Here is a 20878-nt window from a genome sequence, read left to right on the forward strand (position 1 = left end):
GAGATACTGCCAGACATCCATATATTGTGCTCTCTCTCTCTCTCTCTCTCACACACACACACACACACACACACACACACACACACATTATATACATATGAACTGCACCTATGCCAAAAAGTAGCTTAATAATTTATTGATGGTTTAAATCAACTGTGTACTGTTTATAGCACAAGGATGTTGAGGATGCCTGTGAGTGTGAGTCACATGTCCCTTTTGAGGCCATCCTCTCTGCAACTTAATATCCGGATTAGCCTCTGTTTAGAATCCTGTCCTCCACCAATCAGCACTTCAGCCCTGGGCTCATGTGCACTGTTTCTATAGTGATGGGTTCTCCCCTTGCTTGAAGGTGGAACAATTAAGACCTCAAAATCACATCACAACATGGCAAAGGGCTTCCCACTGTCCCCCACTGCCTCCCCTGGCTGTCTAACCATTGAGATGTGACAAAACAAAATGTAATACCCTGTTAGTATTGTAGGGGGCATTCACCTGTGATAAGGACTTGAGGGTAATACAGTACAAGCTGCTAAAAGCATGGTCAGAAAACACACATTCACAAACTCAAAACACATATTCACTGAAGTTGCAGGGTAGAGAGAAAGGCATGTCAAACAGCAAGAAATGAACAATTGATACCCAAAACTCATTGCAGAGCAAGCTGATGTGTTTACTGTGTCAGTGTCTGTAGCAAATGAAGTGGGCTTCAGTGGAGGCTGCTGAGGGGAGGATGGATCATAATAACGGCTAGAACGGAGCAACTGGAATGGCATCCAGAAAATGGAAACCATGTGTTTGATGTATTTGATTCCATTCCACTAATTCCGCTTCAGCCGTTACCGTGAGCCCGTCCTCCCCAATGAAGGTGCCACCAACCTCCTGTGGTGGGCTTAAAGCATCAAAACATTACAAATGAATGATATGATTACTAAAGAATTCATAAAAAATAACACATTTCAAATCATTAAATTGACTTAATAAACCAATAATGAAATACATACACAGACAAGAAATACATAAATGAACAAATAAATAAGATAGATAGGTAGATAGAGTTTGTCCTCAGGCTCAGTTCTCAGCTGTGTTGTTGGTATGGAACATAGGAACTGACTTCATCCCCTCGTTTTACTTCCCACTTGGTATGACCTGTATATATTTTATAATTGCATAGTCAGATGAACACTATAAATCCCAAACCACAGCAAGCACCTGCAACTGTGCCAGTGTTGTACAAATTCTGCTTTAAATATGAAAAAGGGTCAGAGGAGCACAGATGAGAGACAGCCCGAGGAGTAAAACCTGCATGCACATTTTCTTCATGATCTGGTCCTCGCAACCTCCTATCCCATTGCCATGCTTCAACGTCTGTTCCTACATTGCAGTTGCCTGTAAGAAGTGTGGAGCTGCATGGATTGGTAGCCTAGCAGTTAACCATCCTCCTGTCAATGACACTTCGTGTTGACAACATGATGTTCAGTCTGGTGAAGTCCTCAATTCACTTTATTACAAGTTCTCTGAATCCACTTCCATGTTTTGTTTTTATCTGCTTTTCACTACTTTCCTTTATCTGGAAGTTTCCTTTCATCCAGGCAACATGTTAAGAGAGAAGAAAAGGCGTTAATGTGTATTAAACAGGTCAACCCCTGTTGTGTGCTAGGTAAGAGGGAATTGTTGCATTTTGGGTAGGGTGGATGGTGTGTGTGTGTGTGTGTGGGGAGGGGGGGTGGTATGGTAATGTCACTTCCTCTTCCTGTCAGTGGACAGTCTACACCACAGTATTGTTGGGACCCATGGCCTTCTTGTTGCGTGCACTCATGGCATACTCCCCACGACTCATCCCGTTCTCCTCTTTCCGTAGTGGTTTCCTGCAAACAAACACAACTTATGTCATGACAGTAGAGGTGTTTTATTTAACTTCAGAAAAAACATAAATCATTCTACTCCTTAAGCCTGTGGCTGTTTACCTACAGAGAGATTGGATTTCATAGGCTGTTGTGGCTGGATGCACTGGTCAGTCATGCTCTCTAATAAGCTGAACATTAAAAAAGTTCACGTTGCTCTCAGAGGCACGAAAGGAACGAGGAGAAGATAAAAATCAAACAGAAGAGATGCTGGATGTCGCAATTAGACACTCCATTGATGGTCGATAACATTTTATTTTACCTCAGAGAAGAGCTTATGTATACATAGAACATAAAATAAATACTAACACGGTAATAGTCTATGTGAGTGAGATTCCCTCTCTTGGTTGTGCTGGTTATGCTGTAATGCTACCCTTTCTGTGAGCCACATTCTGGTGCAAAACAAGCAGACGCACATGATCCTCCGCTGTTATTGGTCTGTGAAAAGCAGTATCCTTCAATGCAAGCCATTTTCATGCATTCCTCAGTGCTTTTGTGGTTATTATATTTGTCCAGTGTACTGTGTCTTCTGTGCCGACCCCTTCAGCTGCTCTCCTCTGCACAGGCTTATATAACCCAGAGACAGATCTGAATACATTTAGTACAGTCATTGTCCCACTCAATACTGTACACTGCCTGCAGTGGCACAGGGGACCCTTACGCTACATCTTAGCTCAGTGTCTCCTTCCCTCTCCTCTTAAAGCCACTGCTGGCCAGTCTGACCTGCCGGACAGTCATTCTCAGTCTAATCCAGACCAAGCCTTTGCTCTGCTATGGGATCTTACTGGGAGGATATTTAAATGCTCGATAAAATATATTGGTCACTCTTAGGCATCATCCACAAATGCAATTTTTACTACTAATGCGATATCTTCTTGCATAAAATGAGTATTTACATCTCCATGGATGATACAAGCCTTAATGTATTGTATGAGTGATAGAAACTGTGTTAATATGTCTCTGAACCCATTCACTTTTTCCAGTACTAAACTTGGAGACACTGAACTTAGAGTCCACTCATTAGTATAACTGAATGGTCACTATGAGTACTCAGTAGCCTCCTTACTAGCTTCCTGTCTGGGGGTGACAGTTGACTTCTTAGGTCTCATGCAAGGATACCCATCACAGGAGACAGTGACAGTGATTCAATGCACTTCCTGTGTTGTGCTATCTATAAATGTAATCTGTAGGAGTGTGTCCTGTAGTGGGCCAGACAGTGGTGGTGGTAGTGATGATGTCTACCCACAGACAGTGGTGGTGGTAGTGGTGATGTCTACCCACAGACAGTGGTGGTGGTAGTGATGATGTCTACCCACAGACAGTGGTGGTGGTAGTGATGATGTCTACCCACAGACAGTGGTGGTGGTAGTGATGATGTCTACCCACAGACAGTGGTGGTGGTAGTGATTATGTCTACCCACAGACAGTGGTGGTGGTAGTGATGATGTCTACCCACAGACAGTGGTGGTGGTAGTGGTGATGTCTACCCACAGACAGTGGTGGTGGTAGTAATGATGTCTACCCACAGACAGTGGTGGTGGTAGTGATGATGTCTACCCACAGACAGTGGTGGTGGTAGTGATGATGGCTACCCATAGACAGTGACATCCCTGCTAATAAACAGATGCTGTGTTCTCCTTCTGGGATCTGGGACAACCTGCCTGGGAGAGGAAACTGCCAGGCCCAAGGGTACCAACACATCCTGCTGGGACATGATTGGCTAGTGCTGGTGTTTGTGTGTATTTGTTTTCCCAAAAACCTTGGTGGTGATGGCTACCCACAGACAGTGGCAGCCCTGCTAATAAACAGATGCTGTGTTCTCCCTCTGAGACCTGGGACAACCTGCCTGGAGAGGAAACTGCTGGGCCCAAGGGTACCATGGAACATTTTATTTTGCAACGTGACCCAAAGGAACTACCCTCCAGTGCATGCATTATAACATTGGCTGAAATAGTACTCACACGTAACTATTCCATGTTTCAAAACAATATATTTATCCAGACAAAGGGTACTGCTATGGGATCCCCTATGGCTCCTAACTATGCTAATTTGTATGTGGGTTACATGGAGAAACAGTCAATTCTCAATCCTCTCAAAAATTGTATTATTTGGAAATGGTACATTGATGATATTTTTTGTTTTATGGAGAGGTGATGCAAAACAGCTCAAGGCGTTCCATGCTTTTCGGAACTCTTGTTCTGAGCACCTGAGATTCCCTACGCAATCTGACACGTCAAATCAGTTTCCTTGATATTTTGATTTTGTGTGAGGATAATGTTCTATACACTGATCTTTACAGGAAACCCACTGATCATAACAGTTTGTTGAGGGCTGATAGCTGTCACCCGCTTCCCTTGAAAAACAGTTTGCCCTACAACCAATTCTATCGAATCAAAATAATTTGCAAAAAACAATCAGATTTCGACAGAAACATGGCTGAGATGCAAAGAAAATTCAAGGAAAGGGGGTACAAAAATGGTCAAATCAATACTGCCGTTGAGAAAATCCAAAACAAATCGAGACATGATCTCTTTCAAGGACAATCTCGTAAAAATAAGCATTCTTGCATTCTTACTACACGCAATTCAAAGTACTCTGAAGAAATGAAGGGAATCGTTCACAAACATTGGCAAATTTTAAGATCTGATGACAGTATAGGTAATGTGTTTTCAGACCCTCCTTTGGTCGTATTCTCGCGGGGCAGAAATCTCAGAGATCAATTGGTAAACTCTGATTTACCATCAAAATACCCCCGCACAACGTCTCCTTGCGCCTCTACCGGATGCAAACTACAAGTGTAATGGCTGCGCTCAATGCAATGGCACTTACAAATGTAGATCCTTCAAACACCCCCGGGGAAACAGATCCCAATCAAAGGTGTTATTACGTGCTCCACTAAGGCAGTTATTTATCTTATAACTTGTCCTTGTGGTAACAATGATGTGGGCAAAACAAAGCACGAACTAAAAGTAAGAATCTCTGAGCATCGTAGCACCATTAGATGCAAAAACTCGACGTACCCAGTTGAGGCCCACTTTTTGGAAGTGAACCACTCTATTTCGTCCCTTCGCTATATCGGCATCGAACACGTCACCCTCCCTAGGAGAGGGGGTGACCTTGACAATGTATTGTTAAAACGAGAGGCCACCTGGATCTTTAATTTAAAGACCCTTACTCCATTCTGGTTCAAAGTAGAGTTTGATCTGAAGCCATTCTTGTGATTATTGTGTTTTTGCTAGCCATTGTAAATCATGTTTGTAGGACTATGTAGCCAAATTGTATCTATGATCCTATGTTATCCATTCATGCTTTTTTATATGTTCTATTTATACCTCTAAAATCAACCAATGAAATCAAGCCACAGCTGGCCATGATTACAGACACCTGTGTGTGTCCTTTCAAACTATATAAACTAGTGACCCAGAGTGTTTGTCATTATACCCTGATGAAGACAGCTTGTCTGTCCAAATGTTGGTTATTCAATTATTGCATCTGAACTCCTAGAGTGTGCAGCTCTCCTTTTCTTTTTCAAGGGCCCAAGGGTGCGAACACATCCTGCTGGGACGATTGGCTAGTGCTGGTGTGTGTGTGTGTGTGTGTGCGCATGTTTGTGTGCATGCATTTAAGGTTTGGAGGTAGCTAGGGGAGTTGGGATACACCAGACTTCCCCACTGAAGTCTCCATGGACCACTGAAAATGTGTTTTAAGCCCCATAACTTTCTCCACTGGCACTGACCTAGTCTCTAGTCAATGATCATCAATATTTTTCCAGCAGGCCACCATTGAGGGCAGGGTGTTTGGGCCTCACAGCGACCTCTACCCAGGCCTTTAATAATAGATGTCGTGCTGTTGACACTTGGCAGGTGGCTACACAACACTTCACAGGTCAAATTAATATTTCATATCAAATCTGTGCAATCCCAGCACACGTCCGTTTGAAGTTTGGGGAAGGGATAATGTTGAGGTTGGGACATGCGTTGAGCTGTTTACATTTACTCTCATACCATATGGACACTAGAGGAACATGCTACTGTTTAAAGACTCATAAAGTGGTTTTCACTTTTCACTGTTTCGGAAGTGGTTGTGGTAATGAAATATCATAAAACCAGAATAGAATATAGACTGTAATAAATTCATTAAAGATACAGTATAGTTAGCTTTCTCATGAAATCTTTAACTGAATGGTTATGCTGGATTTACCCTTAACACAAACTGTCCTGATTTGTCCTCCTTGTTGGACAGAAATCCCAGAGGAGCGAGTAATTGAGAAAAACAGGCACAGTATGTTGTCTTGTTTTGTTGTGGTGTTTAGATTGCCTGCATTGCTGACAGCATGGACTGCAGCATCATGTCTGCGTTTTGGATAGCACAGCACTGTCATGCAGCATCTCCCATGATGCTATGAACTGAATTGAATTGGATGAAATGGGTCCAACCTCTTTGCCTCTGACAGATGACTGGCGGAATAAGATTATGAGACAAAAAAAACAAAAGGCCAAATGTGTGCAGCCCAGCTAAGGGACGGCCGGGGCTTGCAGAGATAGCTCCTCTAGTGTTTGTGCTGCTGGGGCCTTGGCCACACTCCAGCTGATTTTCATTGGGAAAGCCTTGAGCACTGAAGGGCTGGATGGGCTATATATAACTGTTTCTGTTTTTGTCACTGACAAAACCTCTCTCACATTGTTATTGACTAAGACCCAATTACTGCTGTTTCCAAGCTTTGGAAGACAACATTCATCTGTCTCTGTTTCTCTGTCTCTCACTCAGTCAGTCAGAGAGGATACATGACAATTTTCAAATAAATTTTTTCCTCAATCATTTCCTCAGACTGATTTGTTATTGGTTCAGGGCTAATGTGGGCAGTCAGACTGGACCTTAGCGTTTCTCCCTCCTCACTCAGTCACAGGGGATGGAGGCTTGGCGTGGCACAGAGTCTGCAGTCACAGGGGATGGAGGCTTGGCGTGGCACAGAGTCTGCAGTCACAGATCCCACCCCTGTAAGAACTTCAGGACACGACCCGCTTGCATGTATAAAAGATGTAGCCTGTGACTGAATGACTGCGCAAATTAATTCATAAATAATGACTTTGGTTTGGGGCTACAACGGCCCGTATTGCAACAACACTTTCATTCCATCGCTGCATTAAAAAAGGTACCCCTTGGCTACAGACGGGGCTGGTGAATTGCCATAATGAATTCCTGAGCCAACCTCCAATTACTTCCACTGCCTGACTTTGCCTGTTTGTTGTTTGGGAAAATGATAAATATAATCCTACTGAGGAAAGACATATGTAGCATCCACTCTTTATACAGTTTTATGAATAACAATTTAATGCATTCAAATAATGTGCAAAAACGTGTCTACAGCTGTGACTGTATGCATTCTTAGTGCACATTTATATCTTCTTCAGTCACACTGTGCCTGTTAGCGTGTGTGTGTGTGTTTATCATGTGTGTCTGTGTGCACGCACTGTGCACAGTATGTGGGTGTTTAAGTGTCTGAACATGTGTGTCTGAGTGCTTGTATGACACTGTGCTGCCTGAATGTCAGACAGGGAATTAGGTATTGGTTGTGCTGCAGGCTAAAGCCCCACATGGCCTTTCCTCCGATGAGCCAATCCAAACAGGGGGAAACAGTTCACATCATCACTACGGTGACAGGGTCATGGGCTTTCTCCGGTAACCCATCTTGCCTTTACTTTCACATCGATTCAGTTGCTAGTCTAAAAAGTTCTGTACAATTATGCAATTCAAAATCAGCCCACGCCAAGAAATAGAACAGGGAATGTCCAAAGTATTTCAATGTCTAGAACACTGGTGACAGGAACTGCTAACTATAGCACGGGTCTTTCAGATCATTGGGTTATTCCCTGTAAGATTATAGATATAATTTCCATCCAACTTGTTTTGCGGTGAAAGCTGCATTGTGTAACATTATGTATGATATACAGTATTGATGAGTGACAGTGTAAGGACTCTGCTGTAGGTAGATGGGTGGTGCTTTCTAAATGACACCTGTGACCTATTCCATTACCCTGACCTCTGAACTCCCACTGACCCATAAGACAGGCCACTTGTCCTTCTTTAGCGCAATAATAACATGACAATGACATAGCAACAACACCCAGAATAAAATATTTTTCACAGCCACTAATTATTGTTGTAACCTAAGCAATGTTTTAGGTTGTGTTGTAAGCAATGATGAGATATTGAAAGCTTAATAAAAATGCCTAATAATTGAATATGAAAGGAATATACATGTTTTTATGTTTAGATTGATATATTCTGAATGGATGTATGCTATAAGAATGACACCACACAGTCTTTTCCATGCCAATCTTGTTGACATAGCTAACTGACATACCTCTTTATGGCCTTGTAGCAGATGATCATGGCTGAAAGGAGGAAAACAGCTGAGGCACAGCCCACCGTTCCAAGCACTATGATCTCCATCCACCACGGCCTCAACAGCGGCAGAGGGGACTCAACCACTGGGAGTGATGAGGAGAGGGGGATGGATAAAGAGAGAAAAATACAGTTACATTTTCAAACATCATTATTATTCTAACACAGCACTAGCACTTGGCTGCTTATTGAGATTAGGTTATCATGCAAACTGCTTTAGCCTAGATACTGTTTTTGTCCTACAGTATGTATTACATCATAAATGCTTCATAGACAGCCATTCTGTCTTAGGATAGCATGATGAAAGCTCATCATTAATGCAGCCCCACCACAGCCCATGTTGTAATCAACTTGGCAGTGTTCTGATTAAAAATGTATTGATTCTCAACCTTATATTACTATACTATTACACCATAAAGCTCTGGGCCTGATTTGCTTCCTAACTCTGGATAGCAGGGTGGTGCTCACCTGTTCTTCCAGTTCTTAGGTTAAATGTTCAGAGATATCTAACCCTGCTCCATGAATCATTTAAAATGCAGTCAGCCTTTATTACACAAGCACTCTATGTCCAAACTGATTCCACCTACAGGAGCAGCATGTTATGGTCACATTATGTCTGACTGAGGGTTAGGACTATGTACAAGTACAAGGACACACACCAGGGAACTTATATTACACTCAGTGCAGCTTAGCAACGTACAGTATCTGAAGAGTGTACTCCATGCTCTCACCATCTCCCTAGACCTTCCTCTGTTCTCTCTCTCTCTCTCTCTCTCTCTCTACATCTCTCTGCTAACATGTTTTTTCTCTAGCCACGTGCTGTTTTCGCTCTCTCTCCCTTTCTGTCCCTCTTTTGTTTTTATTCCTTCCAACCCTCCCCTTTTTATGAAGGTGAATAGCCTACCATGGAGATAGTTAAAAGCTGTGGCACTGATAATACTGCTCAGTTTGACAGGAGGGAGGTCTTAGGGGTCCCCAGCAATAAGCATGTCTCACTCTGTCTGATGGGGAATCCATTTTATTATATCTAAGTATGAAAACATGAACTGAATATAGCTCCCCAACCCACTGCCAAGAGTGTAATGATGGCTGGGTTTAATAATCTAGGTTTATCATCCAGTAACAGAGAGAAATGCAATAATCACATCCCATGCATTCAGAGTATAGTTTTGTTGTGAATGAGGGGGAGGCATTGACTCCATGGTAACACATAACCCTTAGCAATGCTGTGGAATATTCCAACACTTTAGATTTATCCAGAGCAAATGACAAGGCACATTTCCCCCCAGTACACCACGTCATAAGTCACTATGAATGTAAAATCTCCTCTGAGCCCAACTTCAGTTTTAATCCTGTATTTTGGATTTAATTCAGTCAGGGGTACGGATCTACTTCATTGTGATAAAGCTCTCTCTTTTGAAGGGACTTCTGAGCCATTTCTAGAGCACATACTTTTATTCAACACTGCCAATTTGCCTCATTTGAAACTTTTTGTAGATAGAGTCTCTCTCATTGTCCCACTTTTTCATGCATATTCATTAATTATTTTGGGACCACTCTGAAAACTCCAATCAGCTCCCTTATGCATCTGGCACACACCAAAACAAACAGATTTTACAACAGCAATGATTACAGTTAAATCCTTTAAGTAGTATGCCACTGTTATTTATCCACAAAGCTCTCACTGAGGCCAGTTGAGAAATGTTTTGCCTCTCTCCCAATACATGAACAACATAAATACATGCTTTCTTCCTAACCTACCATAGACTATGATAGAAAAATGCTATTTTCACATTTTACTGAATGAATACTTTTTTGCCGTGGCCAAGAGGTTTTGCTTTGCCATTGTAATAGTTATCTTCTTTTCAAACCACATAATAAATACAGAACGACATGCTTAAATGTACAGTCAGAGAATTCAGAGAATCTCATAGAATCATTCAGGGAATCTTCCATGCAGTGGCCTTGACAGTAGTCACAGAAAGATCTATATCCATAGAAATAGAACATACATACATAAACATACATCCATATTGTGCATCTATGTGTATAACTCTTTAGATTCATAAACAGGGAATTACAATATGGTGAGACGATACACAGCCAACAGACTGTAGACCACATTTACAGAAAAGACCCGGTGGAAGAGTCCTGCATTCATGATGGACATTGTGGACTTATACATCAACAGATGGCAGATAGGTTAGGTAAGTTAGAGACACAGTGGTCAATGACAGCCCTATCGATCTATTCATAGATGCCTCACTTGGTAATTTAGGAGGAAAAAAGGCCCATCTGAATTGACCAGACAGAGGAAATAATTTAATCTGATTGATTGAACCATTTCCATGGCTGTCTGCTGAGCATTTGATGATGAAGTGCTCCTGCAGACTCTCAGTATGAAGTGTTTCGGCTGACTGATTTTCAACAGTCTCAGTTTTAACCTGGGCTGAGTGCACCATCAGCAATTCCTGTCTCATATTTCATAGCTCTGTTCATTACAGTATTCATGACAACATACAAATCATATCAACAGTCATATTGACAAACTATCCTCCTTCCACCATTGCGATGTCATACACTGATTAATATAGTTGATACAACTCATTTGTCAATGACAAGAATGTCCCAGTATCAGATCAGAAACACATCTGATCATTAGTAAAGCACTGAAGTATGGTGAAGGAGACATGGAAACCAGTAAGGCAAGAAACTCAGGAAAAATACAGAAAACTGTGTGGCAACACAGGCACGCGCACACACACACACACACACACACACAGTCAGTCAGTCAGTCAGTCAGTCAGTCAGTCAGTCAGTCAGTCAGTCAGTCAGTCAGTGGTCCCGGCTCGACTTACAAAACGCAGATGGGACTGCCGGGACAGTTCATTAGCCCTCTTATCTGTCTCAAAACATAATTTAATGAACTCATCTGTGTTATAACCAGGGGGTCCTCGAGGGGAAACCCAACCACTGAGCCTGGCAGGCCAGCAGGCAGAGATTTCACAAGCAACTGTGTACTCCCGAAGGTAAAGTCAAGCACAAATTCTCCCTCTGTTCTGCTATCAACATCCTGTCGGCTCTAGTATCACACACTCGTAGTCTTCTCAGAAAAAGCATTTCTCCGTCAACACACACCACTCTCTTCCACTACTCAGAAACCTCATGTTGAAACGATGCAAACACGTCATTCCACTACAGATCGTCTGGTGTAAGGCCAGAATAGCAAGACATTTAAAGTGAAAGGGTTTAGATAGATACAGGCACTGGAAGTGAAACAGTTGTGAGTGAAACAGGTGACTGTGAGACAGGAGAGTGAAACAGCAGAGGCTGGTTGGTGTGGTGTGAGACAGGTGTGAGTTGAACCTTACCTGTGGCCAACAGTAGCCGTGGGGGAGGTGGGGGAGGAGGCGGGGGAGGAAGGGGAGGGTAGCTTCTACACTGGCATGCCAGCTGGCAGTGTTCGCTCACTTTCTCAGCTACAGTCTGTGAGCATGACCTCTGGAGTTCACCCTGAGAGAGAGAGAGAGAGAGAGAGAGAGAGAGAGAGAGAGAGAGAGAGAGAGAGAGAGAGAGAGAGAGAGAGAGAGAGAGAGAGAGAGAGAGAGAGAGAGAGAGAGAGAGAGAGAGAGAGAGAGAGAGAGAGAGAGAGAGAGAGAGAGAGAGAGAGAGAGAGAGAGAGAGAGAGAGAGAGAGAGTTTCACTATTCATTATGCATTCAATAATATTTACTTTCATTATCCACCCCCAAAAGGCATATTTCAGAAAAAGTCATTAAAAATCATTAAAAAGGATTGCGAGATGAGAGCTTAGAATGTTAATATATGCCTACTGTAGCCTACCTACTGTAATTTAATCAGTGCATATAATGTCCTGTACCATTAGTGCTAGTGCATCAGCAAACTAAACCTTCAAGATCCTTTCCCTCTACTATATTGCTTCCCCAGAAGCTGCATTCATAGACATACATGATGGTATCATGTCTATGGCTGCAACCCTCTCCCTCAGAGAAACCACCCACCACCAGTGGGCAGTAGGCTGCCCTGAGGAGTGTGTGTGGGTGGACTTGGAAACTCGAGCAGATCACATTACACATGAACCCTGGCAACATACTGCGCCTGCACAGCCGCTCACTGCTCTCTGTAGGCAGCAACAAGGGCCAGGGGTTAGAATACTCATCCTCAACATCATATTCCAGATGGGAATCTATAGCTCACTATGTACTACTTTCCAGGAGTCTACCGCTATCTGCCTGCCTTCCCGTGTGTGTGTGTGTGTGTGTGTGTTCCAATCACTTAATAGTATACCTCACATGAAAACATTGCATCAACTGACTGGGAACTACAGCTGCTTACCACTCAAAACTTCTCAATAGTTGATGCAATAGTGTGAGGGTGCAAAAAGGCCCCAGGCACCTCAATAAACATTGCATGTGTTTTTAAAAAGTATATATTTGATATAACATAAAAAGGTGACAAGAGCAGTTCCATCAACCAGGATCAAAAGCATGTATTACCAAAAACACAATACAATAGAGCTCCACTTACGTTTGTGTAATAACTCGCCATGCGTAAAATTACAATAGACGCGCACGAACACAATACCTACCTGGCATGAGAGTAAAACCAACGAGAGAATGCAATGACCGAAGAGAAGAGGCCAAAAACTTAAAATAAATGGTATTAGATCTTGGACCAGCATTCCTCCTGAGCTCTTCTCGAAGACACTAGACAGCGTAGCGAGTAAACAAGCACGGTATGCATAGGATTGGACCGTTTGGGAAATTCTCATCCACCCTATCCAAGTCGGCGGCGATATCTGTGACTGGCGTCTCCAGAAATAGTTTATGCCATATTCATTTTGCTCTTGAATTTCCGTTGTCGGTGGCATATGACAGGCAAGGAAAGCAGGTGACCAGGCAATCCCAATATTTAATATATCTAAAGTTATGTATCTGGGTACTCAAACGCAATCCGAATAACGGCGTTATAGGTCGATGTCCAGCGCTGCGAATCCAACCGATGCTCTGCTACTCAGTGTGATGTGAGAGCGGTAGACCGGACATACGCTACCTTACATTCTTGCCTGTCAGCATGCATGCATGCAAATACTCAAGCCATGGAAGTTTAAGCAAATGATGAAAGAATATCCTTAGAATTCTTGTCCAACACAACTCCCCAAAATAGCTGCAGCCCCGTAACACATTTCCTCAACTTATTTACTAAATATTACTGTATTTACAAATATGTGCAACTCTGGAGAGCAGAGCAGGGTTAAACTGATCCATCCCTCTGCCTAAAGACTATAGATTAGGCGGAGAGCCTCACGGTACCATCGCGCATCCAGTGGAAGTGTAACTCGCACTTGACGTCCTCGCGGAGTGCGCTTCCTTTCAGCTCATACTTGACTGCGAGTAGGCTCCGACCTATTCTCGAATACCACGAATAGTAGGAAAAGTTGAGCAGACGAGAGAGGTTTACCGAGACACGTAGGTCGAAATGTCCAGTTTGCAAGAAAATAACGTATATGAATGGTAAGAATAATGTTCACACTGGTCTAGCCCGTTTAGCGGCTAGAAGACGATGAGAGCGGGTAGGAGGGATAAAGCCATCTGAGGAAACCACGCAGAAGACTGGATGGAAGTCAGGATTCAGATGTGGGCACATACTACACACAGTAATAACATATTGTGGAATATTGTATAACCCATATATTTATATACAAAACAATTAGAGTAAAATACAGAAACATGTTGCCTTTACAGTAGTCCAGGCTATATACTGCGGTGTGAAACGTGGACAGTAACAACCATCAAGACTCAAGCTTAGAAAGCAAAATATATTATTTCTTCAAAGTTTGTGTGAGAAAGTATAATAGGCTAAGTTATGTTTATTCCCCATATCTTCCTCTTTGGATGGGGCGCACTAATGTAGGGGCCAATTGCAGACCCTTTAGAGGGAACAGTAGAAGAGGAAAGTTGCATAACAATTTAGACGTGCATGCAGTCGTCTGTAAATAACAGGCACCGTTATCTATTGAGTATAGTCCATGTTTACAGTGTCTCTCTCATGACCTCAGTGGACAAGCCAATGTGGTGCTTTCATAACATGAAGCCTAAGCATCTCTCTCCATATAATTATTCTCTTCCTTTTCCTCCCTGATCAGCACAGAGTGGAGATGGTTTCTGCAGACTAAAGGTAAATTACTTCCTCTAACTAGAAAACTACTCTAAACACTGTGGAGGGGAAGAACTGGCTAGCCTGATTAACTCTTTAAAGGTCCAATGTAGCCGTTTTTATCTCAATATCAAATAATTTCTGGGTAACAATTAACTACTTACTGTGATTGCTTTTGATTGAAATGGTCAAAAAGAAACAAAAATAGCTTCTTAGCAAAGGGCGATTTCTCAAGCAATCATTTTTCTAGCACTGTCTGGGAGTGGTCTGAGTGGGGAGGGGAAAACGAAAAATTAGCCATTATTGGCAGAGAGGTTTGGAACTGTTTTTTCATTGGTCTATTAACTAATTTACAGCATGGTAGTCACCATTGAAGGCCAAAACTCCATCCCACCAAAACTCGTTAAAATTTCAGACAGTCTTTTTAAAACAGGTCTTACACTAAAAGGGCATTAGAATCATTTTCACAATTTCGCAGTATTATTCCAACCTCAGTGTGGAAATATATATAAAACACAGGAAAATCACGTTTTTGTGATTTCCTGTGTTTTATATCATATTGTAAAACACCTGATGAAACTAACACTGTAAAAGTGTGAAAAATGTGATCAGTGTTATTTCCTGATAGTTGCTGGTTGGAAATACAATCTACACAGGACCTTCTAATCAGCAGGTTTGCATGGGTGGGAGTTTTGGCTTCCCATGGTGACATCACCATGCAGTAAATTGGTTAATAGTTCCAAACCTCTCTGCCAATAACAGCAAGTTTTCAGTTTTCCCCTCCCCACTCAGAACACTCCCAGACAGTCCTAGCAAAATTCTTGCTTGAGAAATAGTTTTTTGCTAAAAAACTATTGTTGCCCATTATAATGGAAATCTATTACATTAAGGTACTTAATTATTGCCCAGAAATTATTTCATATAAAAACGGCTGTATTGGGCCTTTGATGATGTCTAATCTATTATCCTCACACCAGCATCCATTCCTGTGCCAACTAAACATTATGGGGAAAAAGACTACTTATGGTAATACAGGAATCTTGACTGTAATTTATGATCCATGAAGATATGACTATTTGCCCAGCACATCAAACTATTGACTTTTCTATTGCAGTGGCAAAGGGGAATTATTTTTGATACATTATTTAATTATTATTTCTAACATCCAATTTCAGGCTCAATATTTCCTTCATGGTATATAAAAACAATCCAATCAAGTCAAAGCACAGTTGTTATATGCCTATATGACAAGCAATCTGCTCATTATAAGGAGGTGGCCAGAGGGGAGGGTTGGCATTTCAAGCTCTACTGACTCGTGCAGTATAAATAACAGAGCTCGCAGCCCTTTCTGTCATGAGCGATAAGTTGGACACAAGACCTGGCATTTAAGAATGCTGTTGGCTTCATGAAATTTAACTGGCATCCAATCCAATTATCCAAGTTATATTTGATTTACTGCAGCAATGCAATGCATTCTGTCTTCTGGGAAACAACACTTTTATTTTTCACACTTTTACGTCTTTTATATAGCCTACAGTATGTAACTGTATTTTGCTACTATTAAGAGGGCATGTCCAGAGAGGATTACATATAAGATGAAGTCTTAAGTGTTGCCATAAACATGTCTTCTCTGGATGGTTACAGTTCTCCTGAGGGAGCCGTTTAGTAGTTTTGCTCCTCTATCCTCTCCTCCAGTCTATCCTATCCCTGTATCGATTAACTGACAAGAAGGAAGCTGTACATAATCCACTTCCTGTCCTGCTGACTCCACTTGATTCCAGCAACCACAGAACACCTGCCATAACACCACATCCACATGCTCCATAGAGACAAACATCACACAGAATTCAGGATAAGACCCTCTTGCAGTCTTTTGCTATTCAGGATAGATTGGTTATCTTTTAACAGTACCATACAATGTAGTCTACAGTGTAGACTATAGAATGAAGTACTCATACCCACTAAAGACTGGTCATCTTGTAAAAGGTCTTTCTTGTAAAATAGATTTTTAATCCCAATGGGATCACCTGTACATAACATAAACTAAGGATACATAAACTGAATAAAATAAAATAAACAGTTTCATGAGTTACTAGGTTTGCTCTTAAGTAATTATAACACTTTCAAAAGAAACGACTAATACTTAAGAGTTCATCAACATAAAAAGATGTTTCCCCAATGTGTTATTGTTTTAAACAAAGCTTTTTTACAGCCTTGACTTGTTTGTCCTCATTACTGTATTCTAGACTGTGTATAGATTTATTGCCATCTAGTGGCAAAGAGATGATAATGTAAGAATAAAATATATTAATACCTGTGCATCAACACATAAAACTTATGGGGTTAAGTGGTTAAAGCCTTGAATACTAAAAACACCATATTAATATGATACAATATGTGTTTGGATATGATATCATGAACATAAATAAGTGAATGCAATGTCAATACTAAAGTCATGAATTACTACACAAGTGTCATAATGTAAAGTGTTACCATAGTCTGTTAGTGATTTTGGGGTGTGGAAGTACCTCAGTCTGGAGTGTGTGACGTGGATGTGCCGTATGCTAATGGGGGTGCTGGTGGAAGTCCCAGAGAGACAGCTGCTGGGTCTAGGAGCAGAGCTGGTTGGGGGTCAGAGGGCAAGGGGGAGTATTGTGCTGTCAACACAGTGACCTATTGGCAACCAAGAACCAGGGAGGTTATAGTGGTTATGATGGTGTGTGTGTGTGTTTAATCTGATCTGTCTACTAACATCTAAAGTTACTAGAGTAATAACAGTGTTATTACACAAGGATAAGAGCAACAGTGTTTTACAGTGATTCAGACTTTGATTTGATTAGTGCTTCCTTTCCAGTTATATGTCTGATGAGGTTCAGAACTTTATTATTCTACAATCTACCCTTGCCTGTGTCCCATAACACATCACATACAATCTGAAAATAGAAACCTTGCCTTCATCTTTTTTTACTCAAACTGGCATGAATACTGGGACACAGTGGGATTTATTGGTGCCACTATACTTCCTCTTTCTCTCTCTTTCTCAGTCACTTCAAAAGCACAGGAGTAGGTCGACAGGGCAGGGGAGGGGTGCACCATTGTTAACTGGCCTTTGAGATGAACAGAAAGGTGAACGAAGAAGAAGAGAGAGGGAAAATAGGGCCGACAACGAGCAGATCAACCCTTCATACCAGGGGCTGGACTAGTCAATATATATGTAATTAAGACATAATGGAGTTTAGGCTACATATTCTCAGAGAAATAACACGTTAGTATATTATTAGTCATAAAACATGATACGCCTATAACATTTAATAGATACAAAGTGCATTTGTTTTAGCATGCAGGTGCATACATAGATACACAGGTGCATTTGACTCTGAGAAGTCAGTAAATATGAATATTATAGTCCTTTACAGGTGCGCTTAAACAACGTCTTGCCGTCAGGGCTGAGCGCAGCGAAGCGGTATCGTGGTTATAGGCATGTGGTGTAGGTTACTTACCAGACAAACGGTTTCCTCACATCTCATGCCACACTGCTGCCAAGAGGAGCTGGTTCAATGGAACGAAAGGTACTATTTTTTCTTCAATAGGGGGATGGAGCTCAATTAGCATTTCACAAGTCCCCTTTTCCTCCTCTATTGCAACCTTCCCCGCGGAGCCTGCTTTCTCCCGGGATTGTCCTGTTTTGGGCGCTTGTTGCCGTTGGCAGGGTGACAGTATTCGAGTGTGCAAACTTGTGCTATTGTCCGCCGGCCAGAAGGAGCTATGGAGACCCACTAATATGACACAGGAAAATGTTTGCTGATGGCAATTCTATGGGCTTTGTCCAACTCTTTCTCCTTCATGACGACTCGATTTAAGTCTCTAAATGTTTGACTACAAATGCAGGAGTGCTATCCAGCTCCTTTCCCTTTGTCCCGCGAGGTTTGAATGAGTAATTCAGCTTTTGTGTCGTTCGATTGAGGGGGGAAATAGAAAGACAAGATTCTTGAGCGCTCAAGCCCCCTTTCCATGGATATGTGCTCTTTAGATCCCCCCAACCAAATCCTACATCTGACATCACTCTGGAAGGGGGGAGTCTAGATCAAAACAGTTGAAAGTAACCAATGTTGTCTCGCAGTGATGAAGCATGTCCATTTCAGCCTCGTCAGAATAATAATGCTATGGGAAATATTTAGAGGTTTGGATAAACTATTGTATGGGTGTTCCATGAGCGCGCGGAAAACCGTGCAGAAATATTGCATCTATTAGCTGCTTTTCTTGGGGGATCTCCATGACAACAATTTGCGATGGCAAAGAATTCAATACTGGGGCGCTTGGAGGCTGATTGGGGAGCATTGTGAGGGGCCTGGGGTCGCTGATTGGTTCAAGGAAAGCACCATAACTACAAGCAGTTTATATTCATTCAACTTGTGGAAGCACTCAGACTGCGTCTGGGATAGAGACAGGAATGGGAATCCTCAACAGGGGACATGGTAAGTTTTATTTGTGGATATGAATGGATAACTTGCAAACGACGTTTTGTTAGGATATGCGCAATTGTGTAGGCTAATTATTGTTTTATTATGCGTAATTGTGTAATTATTGTGGGATTCTTCATGAACAACGAATAATGTAAGTAGGCTATATTGAGTTCTTAATATATTTTGCATTTAGCCTAACAAATTTGTTTGCGCATGCTTCTCAAGTCTTATGACATTCACTTTTTTTCTCAGATTTTTAAGATGAAGAATATCATTTGCATGGACTTTTTCGGTAGTATGGATTAAAAGATTTACACTTTGACATTGTTTAAAATGGCAAGTGCAGACAGTGAGGTGAAAACGTTACTGAACTTTGTAAACTTAGCATCCAGTGACATCAAAGCGGCTCTAGACAAATCAGCCCCTTGCAGGCGCTCTGTGGACCACAGGAAATACCTGCAGAAACAGCTCAAGCGTTTTTCTCAGAAATACTCTCGGATGCCCAGATGCCACACACACAGGACCACGGAGTCTGGCATCGCCAAAGCCCTGGTGGACAAGTCTAGCGCGTATTCTTTGGAGACAATTCACCAGAGCATGACGCCCATCAATGAAAAAGGGGGTTCGGATGCGCAAGACGAGGAGAACGTAAGGACGGGTCAGAACCCAACTGCAGACAGTGATAACACTAAGCAAGATCAGGTACCCATGAGGAAACGTCAACTCCCTGCATCGTTTTGGGAGGAACCCCGGTTAGTCCAAACCAACACAGAACCTTCACAGCATGGATGGAAAAAGAGCCAAGGTGTGACAGGAATCAACAGGGTTGAAAAAAGAAAAAAAACTCACCAGGAACCAAAACCGACCATGTTTCACTCCAATCGACTTGGCTCTGTCGAAAAAGAACCGCTCAAACTGGATGTGGCCACTCACAACGTCAGTGTATGCGGTTGCTGTCCGTTTCAGTACCATGGACACCACGTATTCCAGAGTCACATAGTCGTTCCCCACTCAGCTGTGGGACTCTGGGGAAAAGCCCCAGTGGCTGAAACTGAAACGCATGACATGGCACACGGACATAAGAACCATACGCATGTCGTGGTCAAACCCATACCGACTAAACCCACGGTCCCCTCATCGATTTTCAGCGTGTTTGGCTTCATTTAAACACAATTATGCACGTGTAAATATAATTTAAATAAGCAATTCTTCATTTCAATAAGCAATAACGAAGATGTAAATATGAATTAGTTTACTTTGCAATGCCATAAGTTTTTATTTAAAACTTGGCATTTCTCTTTTTTTTTTTAAGAGTAGTCAGTCATAAGCACTTAAGTAGTCTTTCAGACCAAATAGGCCACCTCTGCTTGGAACACCTGCACCTTTAGCCTACCTACCACCTGGCTTCCATAACATTCATGATAAAATCATAGCACCAAACAAAACTTGAAAATTTTAGACTATACTTCAACATATTTCTTTTTTTAAATCGAAGTAAACGTGTTGATATATGAATGGAGAGTGACATTCGAGGTTGTCCATTCTTTGATTCGTTGTGATCAGCTATGCTGAGGGAGAGGTCTGCGTGTGTGTTGATCACCTCATGGTGTTCGTGTAGGCTATATATTTCTTAAATACACTGATTTTAAAACTAATTTATCGAAATGACTTGTAGTTCACTGGTATTTTTCCAAAAAGTAAACAGACTGACAGTGACGTTTCCCCCCCAGAATTTCTTGATATTTTCTGTTTGTAAATAATACTTGTGAAATGGAGAATTTACATTTATTTTTAAATAAACTGCAGATGTTTCGATTTTTTTCTTTGGTTCCAGCACCTTTTCCAATACAGGATCATACATTTTGGCACTGACATTTACAGTAGAGTACAACAACAACTGGACTATTATATAGGCATACACTCATTGCACAAG

The 20878-nt window shown here is 41.8% G+C and overlaps 1 protein-coding gene and 1 long non-coding RNA gene across 3 annotated transcripts; one reads left to right on the plus strand and one right to left on the minus strand.

Annotated features, from left to right (window-relative positions):
- Positions 1–1718: 1718 nt before the first annotated feature.
- Positions 1719–18482, minus strand: LOC121539322 (proline-rich membrane anchor 1-like). 2 transcript variants are annotated; one of them, XM_041847728.2, is made up of 4 exons: positions 17983–18482; positions 11678–11819; positions 8266–8392; positions 1719–1865 (listed from the first exon to the last, which is right to left on the minus strand). In XM_041847728.2, the coding sequence occupies exons 1-4, from the start codon at positions 18007–18009 to the stop codon at positions 1766–1768; spliced, it is 396 nt and encodes a 131-aa protein (XP_041703662.1). In that variant the 5' UTR covers positions 18010–18482; the 3' UTR covers positions 1719–1765. The 2 variants fall into 2 exon arrangements, with proteins under 2 accessions (XP_041703662.1, XP_041703661.1); XM_041847727.1 differs by lacking the exon at positions 17983–18482 and adding an exon at positions 12915–13916.
- Positions 18483–18574: 92 nt separating this feature from the next.
- Positions 18575–20760, plus strand: LOC121539325. The gene is made up of 2 exons (XR_005995352.1): positions 18575–18957; positions 19198–20760. It is a non-coding gene; the product is annotated as an uncharacterized LOC121539325 (long non-coding RNA).
- Positions 20761–20878: the final 118 nt, after the last annotated feature.

This window comes from Coregonus clupeaformis, chromosome 25, assembly GCF_020615455.1.
Source record: "Coregonus clupeaformis isolate EN_2021a chromosome 25, ASM2061545v1, whole genome shotgun sequence".
NCBI lineage: Eukaryota > Metazoa > Chordata > Actinopteri > Salmoniformes > Salmonidae > Coregonus > Coregonus clupeaformis.